Source organism: Berghia stephanieae, chromosome 1 (assembly GCF_034508935.2).
Source record: "Berghia stephanieae isolate SIO BIC M18660-M18661 chromosome 1, UCSD_Bste_1.3, whole genome shotgun sequence".
In the NCBI taxonomy this organism is placed as follows: Eukaryota; Metazoa; Mollusca; class Gastropoda; order Nudibranchia; family Aeolidiidae; genus Berghia; species Berghia stephanieae.
In genome coordinates this window covers 24868723-24878570 of record NC_088360.1, presented here as the reverse complement: position 1 = coordinate 24878570, position 9848 = coordinate 24868723, and the positions used below count along the sequence as shown (strand labels likewise).

At 35.7% G+C, this 9848-nt stretch overlaps 1 protein-coding gene across 1 annotated transcript in view; it reads left to right on the top strand.

The window, feature by feature from the left end:
* LOC144964587 (uncharacterized) overlaps positions 1-9497 on the top strand; it is a 10498-nt gene extending 1001 nt beyond the window's left edge. The window contains exons 2-6 of the mRNA XM_078899075.1: positions 1617-1775; positions 3070-3292; positions 5880-5936; positions 5969-6052; positions 7489-9497. Of these exons, the coding sequence (XP_078755201.1) occupies positions 3093-3292; positions 5880-5936; positions 5969-6052; positions 7489-8074 (927 nt within the window). The 5' untranslated portion in view covers positions 1617-1775; positions 3070-3092 and the 3' untranslated portion in view covers positions 8075-9497. The remainder of the gene's footprint in view (positions 1-1616; positions 1776-3069; positions 3293-5879; positions 5937-5968; positions 6053-7488) is intronic.
* The last annotated feature ends 351 nt before the right edge of the window (positions 9498-9848 follow it).

The following is a 9848-nucleotide window of genomic DNA, read 5'->3' as shown; positions in this document are numbered from 1 at the left end:
ATTTTTTAAAAAATAATAAAGATATTTAAAATTCCTTCTGTATGATTTTAGATAATCACTATAGCTCTAGACATGCAAAGTTTTAAACAAATTGATTGATAAATGACAAAATAAGATAAAAAAGATTGTTAAAAAATGTCATTTTGAGAAAAACGAGATCAAAGATAACAATGAATGAAAATAATAAGACAAAACGGTACAACCAGCTCAAAACATATCAGCACCGTATGAGGGTCCCCCGTGTTCTTTTTCTGCCTCCCTCTGGGCTTTTTCACGGGTCTGAGCTTTCATTTTGCCTCTTTTTTTTCTCTTTATGTTGAGCAACCCTTATGCTTTGGTCAAGTCTTTTTGACTCTGCTTCCTGACTCAACATCTGGGAGTGTTCTCCCAGTCCACCGATGCTCAAAGACACTTTCAGGGATGTTATTTCTGTTGGACCAAAATTATACTCTGCACCAAACTCAACTTTTTTCAGGGAATGGAAGTATGTTTTATGGCACCTTGACCAAACAGAATTATGAAACCTTTCGTTTGGATTTTGTGTTGTCTTCATCTCACAACAAATCATATACAGGCTTCAAGTGCTAATGAAACGAATCAAAATTCAAAGGTGTATGTAGACGCTGCTTGTGTCAACAGGATACACATGGGCAGCAATATATTTTTTATAAAAGCATCTGGAGTCCGGTTCAGGAGGACATTACTTATGTTGAAGGAAGTCATTGGTGGAATAACCGTGGTAAAGACCGGCAAGAATAGCCCATCTCATTTCTTTCCGCTGCGGCATTGCTTGGAATCGCTTTATCATAATACTACTATCACACACCCAATTCCAATCAAAGATTTGTGGCCACGGATCAACCATGAGCCATCATAACTTTCTTGCTTTCTTGGCTTATGTAGCAAATAATTGTTGCCAACGTTTGGATTTTTTGGTCACTTTAGGTATATTTATAATAATCCAGTAAAAATTGGAAATATTTAGAGATAATTAACGTGAATACGTGTCAAAATTTGATAAAACAATTGATCAATCGGAATGTAAACAAATCGTAGTAAAAGTAATAGTAATAGAGGCGAACTTTCACCCTGACTCAACATCCAATCCCTGGCGCGGAGTCGGAGGTCGAGAACAAGGTCAGCCAATCAGATCGCACCATTCGTGATCACGTTGTATTTACCTGACAACTTGACCTCTTATCAGCTGTTTGACACACAATCTTTGTTCGCGACTAACAGTTTCTAAACCCCTCCCCTGCCCATATTGTGGTATTTATGAGACTGAAACCTTGTCAACTAGACGGGCAAAGAGTAGACTAAACTATCGATATCAAAATCTACAACATCGATGTGTATTATAATGCTTTTCAGCCCTATTATTTTCAGTTGAATTCTCACAAAAAATTGAAAAGTTTGGTATTTTCATGTCGACTTCCATGTTTATGAAAGACGATTTACAAACTTTATATTATCCAAATCACCATCTCAGTGCTGAAAATATGTGAAAAAATGATTGTTCTTTTATAATAAATAAAAAACTGAAATTTTATATTTTGACCCAAAAATCGATATTTCAGGTGTCGCCCCTCACCAGCCTTTCTATTCGCTTTCCTCAGACGATTGCCGTCGTTATCTTGGTGTAATTTGCATAACAATCCAGAATTCCTTGACCTCAGCTGTGTGATATCTCTGTGGTGCAGGAATGTGATACGGGCTGTAAACATATTATTGTAGCACATTTAGATTTAAGGCAGCCGCCTTACGACAAAGAAGTGGTATGTAAATCTATATTTTATGAATATTTTATTACAATAACAATATTATCATAATTACCTTAGAGAACTATACTCTTTGAGATAGTGGCATAATTCATATATTTTTAAAAAAATCAAAGTTTAGCGAGTCTTTTAATTTAATGAACATACATTCTCGAGTTAGTGCAAATATTAAATTCTATTTTTAAAATGCATAACTTCTTTTAGAGCTTGACTTATCCCAAATTCTACTCAATTAATTGACCTTCCATCAAATGGTGTAACTTTGCCTCAAGGGCGACGTGATGATGTTTGCAGGTCCGGTCGCAAATATGGGCTCGTTGTAATATTGGTGTTATGGAGAATATGTTGTGTTGTTTTAAGAGAATTTCCATTTAAACAAAGATCCCATAAAAATTTTGGTTTTCAGACCTGCAAGTAAGTATACGACACTCAAAATGATACTTTGACTCGGTGGATATGGAACAATGGAGAGTACGCTTTTTGCAGATATGTTTTCCTTGTTGAAAGACTTCATTTCCAAGGAAATAAGTGTCATAAAACTTAAGATACTCTATAATAGGTATGGTCGAATTCGAAGAGACAATGTTACCCCATTTAATAGTAGGTGGCGTCATGGTTAGCGCGTTCGTCTCCTCGCCTAAAGTTCACCAATAAACTAGCAGTTTTGTTCTATTTAGAAGAAGGGATAGTAAATATGGTATTCTAGGTGCACAGAGGAGCAGATCTGATAACAGGACGCATATTATTCTGGGCCTGATTTTACATTGTTGTAATGGACAATACTGGTTTAATAGTAGAAAATGTCGGGGTCATTGATAAGGTCTGTTATCAGACAAAGGCATTGTCTATTTTGTTCAGTTACACACAGGTATAGATAGTTCGAAGATGACGTCACTCAGGTCTTTGTTATTGTTTTTTTGCCATCCGCGTTTATGAGTAATGCTCACTGAACTCTATTAACCTGACTATAAACGTTCATGGATACACACAGTTTTGTGTGTTGGTCCGTTATACTTCCGGATGGCAATGTTATGAGCTTCTTAGCCAAGGGCATACTATCTATAGAAACCGTGCGATTTCCCGATTCATTAAGCTGTCTTTTGAGCTCTCAAAAAAAGCGTCTTGAAGCTCTCCTGAAACATGAGTGGAGCTCTCCAGAAAAGTGAGTGGAGCAGGCTCTTAAGTATGTAGAAAAGTGCCAGAAGACAATAGAGAGGCAAAACGGCGATTAGAAGTTTACAAATTATGATGAACCTCCAATGAAAATAATATTGCATTTTTACCTCAACAGATATTTCAAAGAACCTCCAGAAAATGAGGCCGTTACAGGTCAGCGTGCTAACGGCCTTGTTGTGCATCTTTTGTATGACAGGGACCTCAATGTCTTTCCAGTGCGAAGTTCCGAATTGGGATGATAGCGTTGGGCCAGATCCTTTCCCCGAGAGACAAGGCAAAGTGGTGCTTGTGGCGTTTCTCAAGGGATATTGTGGATACTGTGTCCACCAAGCCGAGAAGTGAGTTAAAGATTTTGGTTATTTGACCGCGGCCTTTGTAAAGTTATGGCCTGACACTGACCAAAAATGACGTCAAAATGCCAGTCTTTTGCCACAAAAGAAAACAAATCGTGAGTTAAATTCAATAGTTCAACCAATGAAATAACTTGTTTCCTTGAGCTCTACTAACGACAACTCACTAAGCGGTGCAAAAACCAAATAATGACGTCAAACTGCCAGTCCTTTTGGATTTCAATGTCAGGCTATAACTTAACGATGGCTACGATTTGACCATGGCCCTGGTAAACTAAAGGCCTGTTACAGACCGAAAAAAAAACGTCACAAAAGAAGACCATGATCACCAATGAAAGTAAAAAGTGAGTTGTTGTTAGAAGTGATCAAGGAAACAATTGATTCCATTGGTTGAGCTATTGAGTACAACTCACAATAACTCTTTCCCGTGATCTTCGTCTTCTTTTTTGATGAAATTCTTTGGTTTGTATCAGGCATTTAGTTAACGAAGGCAACGGTTTGACAGAATAATGTACGATTCTAATTCAAGATGATATGTCAATAAATGAGGACGCTCAACAGATAGAACAAAGATGGCGTCACTCAGTTCTTTGTTTTTCTTTTATTTTTTTTTATTTATTTTTTTTTGCCATCCACGATTATGAGTAATTCTCACTAAATAAACTGCATTAACCAGACTCAAGATAGAATGCGCTTGGCCAAGGAGTTCACAACATTGCCATCCGGAAGTATAACGGACCAACACACAAACTCTGTGTAACCATGAACTTTTATAGTCTGGTTAATACAGTTTAGTGAGAACAACTCACAAACGCGGATGGCAAAAACAATAACAAAGGCCTGAGTGACGTCTCTGCACTCTATAACTTCAGTACACATGTTGTGGATTGACTTAGTTGTTAATACGTTAGTGAGATTTTCTAACGATAGTGACGTCATAGGCTTTATTCTTATTGCCATCCCCGTATGGAATTATACAACTTAACCAGTAGTCAAAGTTCACATATATCTGTGTGGGCGTAACTTGAGCAGTAGTCTTCCACGCACACAACATCATATCGTTTTCTAGGTCGATATCGTCAGATTGCAAACGGCTCAAGATTCCAATACAAAGAAGGACTAATAGTCACCAACTCTTGTATGTTATAGATAGAACGAGATGAGTCACTCAGGCTTTGTTATGTTTTTGCCACCGCGTTTGTGAGTGTTCTCACTAAACTGATTAACCAGACTATAAAATCTGTTACACATTGTGTTGTCGTATATTCGATGCATGTTGTGAATCTTGGCAAGTGCATCTATCTTAGATAGAACGAAGATACGTCAATCAAGTCTTTGTTATGTTTTGCCATCCGTTATGAACTCATTAAACTGTATGCTCATCTTGTTATGTGATATGTGCCTCTCGAATTCATATTTCATTTGATCTTATAAGTGACGATATGCTAGGATATAACTCATAAATTTGATTGGACCTTTCCGCTCAAATTTTATCAACCGTTTGACGACATGAATTTTCATAATGACCAGAGTGATATTGAGTCTAAGAGATTTTCATATATATATATAACAACAACAACAACAGTCAACAAAACAACTCAGTCCTGACGATGGCAAATTAAGCCTGAAACATTAATGTAGACTGTCTCAAACATTGTGGTAAATATTTTATAAAATAATAATTCGCTCCATTACTACATGTCGAGCACTTTTCGTACCATATTTGTATCAAACACGTATATAATATATATATATATATATATATATATAATATATATATATAATTTATATGTAAGTCATCCTCCTTGGTATATATATTATATATATATTATATATATATATATATATATATATATATATATATAAAATATATATATATATATATATATATATATATATATATATAACTATATAAAATATAATATCATATATTATATAATATAATTTATAATATATAATATTATAATTATATATACAATATTCAAGAGGTGATAATTTCAGTATGTCAGATCATGACTAGATAACCCACGTTCCACGTCTTTCACTATAGATTTTCAACAGTAGTAGGTACTACATCATTATATCTACGGCATAATGCCGATTAGGTTCGGTGGGTCCGACGTGCACTTATTTGCAGGTCTGATAACACAATTCCTTCTAGCCTCATTATTGTAATGAAAATCTCAAATAAAACGTTGCAAAATATTGTCCATTAAACAATGTTAAACTAGGCCCATGAGTGGGTTCGGTTGTCAGACCTGCATATATGTTCACGTCGAGTGGGTCACATTTTTAATCCCTCCCCCCCCCCCCCCCCCCCCCCACACACACACACAAAGAAATTAATTAAATGACATTTTGTTTCATTATTTTTTTTTTGTTTTTTTTTTTTGTGTGGTTTTTTGTTTGTTATTGGGGGTTTTCTTTTTTTTTTTTTGTTTTTTGTTGGTTTTTTTTTTTTGGTTTTGTTTTGTTTTTAAATTATTATTTTTTTGTTCGTGTGTTTGTTTTTGTTGTGTATGTCTTGTTAAAAAATATAATATAAATCCGTCTTCTTTTCTCGCCTCTCCCCAAGGATGTATGCACTGAAGAATGAATTGATGGAATTGATGATTGATATGTTTATCGAGTGGTCATTGAATTAGTGTCAATCTGTCAATGCAGTCTTCCAGTATTCGGTACAGAGGAAAACGTCCTGTTCAGTCAAGTCTTCCAAGCACACAAGGACGACTTCTTGGTTTATGACAGGTAAACAATAAAATTGATGGTATGCCATGGAAGTAAAATAACGACCAAATTATGCTCGCCAGATAATAATAATGATATAATATAATGTAAATAATAATAATAATAATATAATAATAATAATATGATATAATAATAATAATGAGATAATAATAATGTAATAATAATAATAATAATAATAATAATAATAAATAATATAATAATAATGAATGATATATGAATAATAATAATGATATAATAATATAATATATAATAATAATAATAATAAAAATAATAATAATAATATAATAATAATATATAATAATAATAATAATAATAATAATAATAATAATAATATAATAAATAATATAATATAATAATAATATACATATATATATATGATGATGATGATATGATGATAATAATAATAAGATGATGATGATGATGATAATAATGATAATGATGATATAATAATATAATAATAATAATATATATGATGATAGATTGATGATGATATGAATGAGATGATGAATGACATGATATAATAATATAATAATAATAATAATAAATAATAATGATAATAATAATAATGAGTACATTTAAAGAGCGCTTTATGTCGAAACTTCAAATCTATCACACCACCATACAACGCTATAATAATATAATATGTAATCCTAAACGTTTTTTAATGCTATGCATTTTAAGCGAAATACTCACCAGTTCTGCCTGCTAGTGGTCAGATCTCTCGTAAATAAATTTCTCACCAGTTCTACCCAACATCGCGAAGTCCCAGGTTTGAGAGTTTTTGCCAAGATAGTTTTATAATTACATATATGTTTAATTGAGGACAATACTGCTGTACTTTGAAAAAGAAAACACATTAAAAATTTTTTTTACCTTTAAACTAGTCCTTCAAATATCGATTGATTAAAGTGACCCCTTATCTTGTCAAAATCCTCAAACCTAAGACTTCCTGATTAAATCTTCTTTGAGAGTTTTTGTCAAGATGAGGGTTATTTAATCGTTTAATTTGACGAACTCGTTTTGTGACCAAAACTTTTAAAAATGTGTTAGGATTTATTTTCATTATAGGACAGAATGAATAATATGATTGGTTGCTTTCACCAGTTAATTGCTGTGCTCTGGAGGAAAAAAAAACGTGTATTTAAAATTGTGGCCAAAAAACTCGTCCTTTAAATATCGATTGATTAGAATTACCAAAAAACCCAAACTTGAGACTTCCTGATTAAATCTTCTTTGGTATTTTTTTTTATCCAGATGAGGGTAATTTAAGTCGATCGATAATTGAAGGGATAGTTTTCTGGCCTAATTTTTAAGGAAGACTATAATATGGTACATCTTTTGGACAAGTACAAAATAGAAATGAGGTATTCAAGAGCTTGACACTCAAAAGCTGTCTACAATTAGTGTCCTTATTATCTTTATAATTATCGTTCCAGATGCAACCAAGCAGCCATCTACATCCCAACTCCCTACAGCGACCTTGAAAGCAGCATCACCAAACGGGTCCTCATGTCCGTTCATACGGGACGCCATAGTTGTTACTGTGCCTGGGATTATGGCCCACCCAACCTTGAAGACATGATGCTTGGGGACGACCCCGGAGTGAGGTTCTACCAGACACACGACATGACCAGAAACATCCTTGATTGCAATTTAGAGGACTTGCGTTGCATGCAGTTCCGAAGAGGAATCAACATGGAAAGGAATCGCGTCGCTCATGGGGGACGTGGAACAACTGTTGCCTTGGGGCGAGGTCGTTTGCGAAGAATTTTACGCCGCATGAGAGAGAGAGAAGAGTCTCTAGTTGTTGATGTGAGGCCATTAGGAGGAACAGGAAATCAAGGTCAAACTGTTGTAGACGGAGGAAGAAGAGGAAGATATGGGCGAAGGTTTGGTTTGGGGAGGAGGGTAGGTAATTATGGCAGAAGAGGTTTGGGTCGTGGTCGAGGTCGGGGAGGTATTAGAAGACGGCTAGGTGGTAACTCTCGAGTACAAGTAAGAGAGCGTGCTGGCTCTTTGTGAGACTGCTCAGAGGTAGAACTGTCCCCTACAATTCCGTTTCCAACTCATAGGTGAACTTGTCCTCGTAGATCTGCTTCGGATGAATGTTATTGTTCTCGTGCAATTCTGGGTTTTGCCGAGTCAGTTCTCGGTTGGCGATGCGGGTGTAGTGATCCGTCACTTTACACTAGGTTGTTGTGTGATAATTGACAGGAGTGCAATGGTCACTCGGTTTGTCATCACGTGACTGAGCTTGCCACGTGACAGCGTCAGTGTTGTGACGTCAGCTCATCTGATTCAACGGTACGAGAAACGTGTCGATGACAGGACGCTGAAGGACGGGTCGTGACATGACGTGGGCACCAACGTGGGGAGGGAATAAATGAATGACTTGACGCATTGACTAACTGACATTGACAGGCGGACGTTTTGCCGACATCGTCATGAAATCAAGAACAACGGGAAGAGGTCTCGACATCTCCGTGACAATGACAAATACGAGGCGGTTCAGAAAGACCAGATAGTGACGTTTCACAGGCGTGATGACAGTGACATGAAGATGACAATTCAGAGCGACAAGCTGAAACCGTGTCTTTTGCCTGATGACAATGACAAAATCGTGTTAGTTCTGAGTGACACGTTCAAAGTACTTCGAGATGATGACAATGACAAAACACTGACAGTTCAGAATGACATGTCTCGTCGTCTTGATGACAATGACAAAACACTGACCGTTCAGAATGACAACATGTCTCGTCGTCTTGATGACAATGACAAAATACTGACAGTTCAGAATGACAACATGTCTCGTCGTCTTGATGACAATGACAAAATACTGACAGTTCAGAATGAGAACATTTCTCGTTGTCTTGATGACAATGACAAAATACTGACACTGACAGTTTAGAATGACAGCATGTCTCGTCGTCTTGATGACAATGACAAAATACTGACAGTTCAGAATGACATGTCTCGTCGTCTTGATGACAATGACAAAACACTGACAGTTCAGAATGACATGTCTCGTCGTCTTGATGACAATGACAAAACACTGACAGTTCAGAATGACATTTCTTGTCGTCTTGATGACAATGACAAAACACTGACAGTTCAGAATGATATTTCTCGCCGTCTTGATGACAATGACAAAATACTGACGGTTCAGGATGACAACATACATCGTCGTCTTGATGAGCATGACAAAATTATGACAGTACAGAATGACAACATATCTCGCTGACTTGATGACAATGACAAAATACTAATAGGAATTAGGAAGTTTTCTGGCCATTTTTTTAATGTGGGGGGCGGGGGGGGGGGAGTTTGGCTAAATGAGTCTATCGTGAAAAGAAAAAAATTAAAATTAAGTTAATTCTGTATTATTTAATGAAAAAGAAAAAGCCTTGCCGTTTAGACTGCAAAAAATTTAATGTATTTTTTTTTTTTAATAGATTCACTTGTTTACATCTCTCCGTTCCCCTTGATATATCACCAGATCGTGACGATGTGTCTCGGATGAGCTAATACAGTAAAAGTTCACTGTTATGTGACAAAGTGAATAAATATTGAATAATTTACAAGTAAGAAACAGGAAACAGATAACAAGATACTTGAGAATTTACAAAGACAGCGACCGGATATGACAGATAACAATGACCTTTCGGTAACCTCATGACCTTTGGCCTTTTGTTGGCTGAATGAAAATATTAAGCGAAACCAGACGGAGTTTAATGTTTGATTTTAAAGTTATTTCTTCCTGGCCCCGAAGGTGGGAAGGAAATAGTTCTCCAAAATT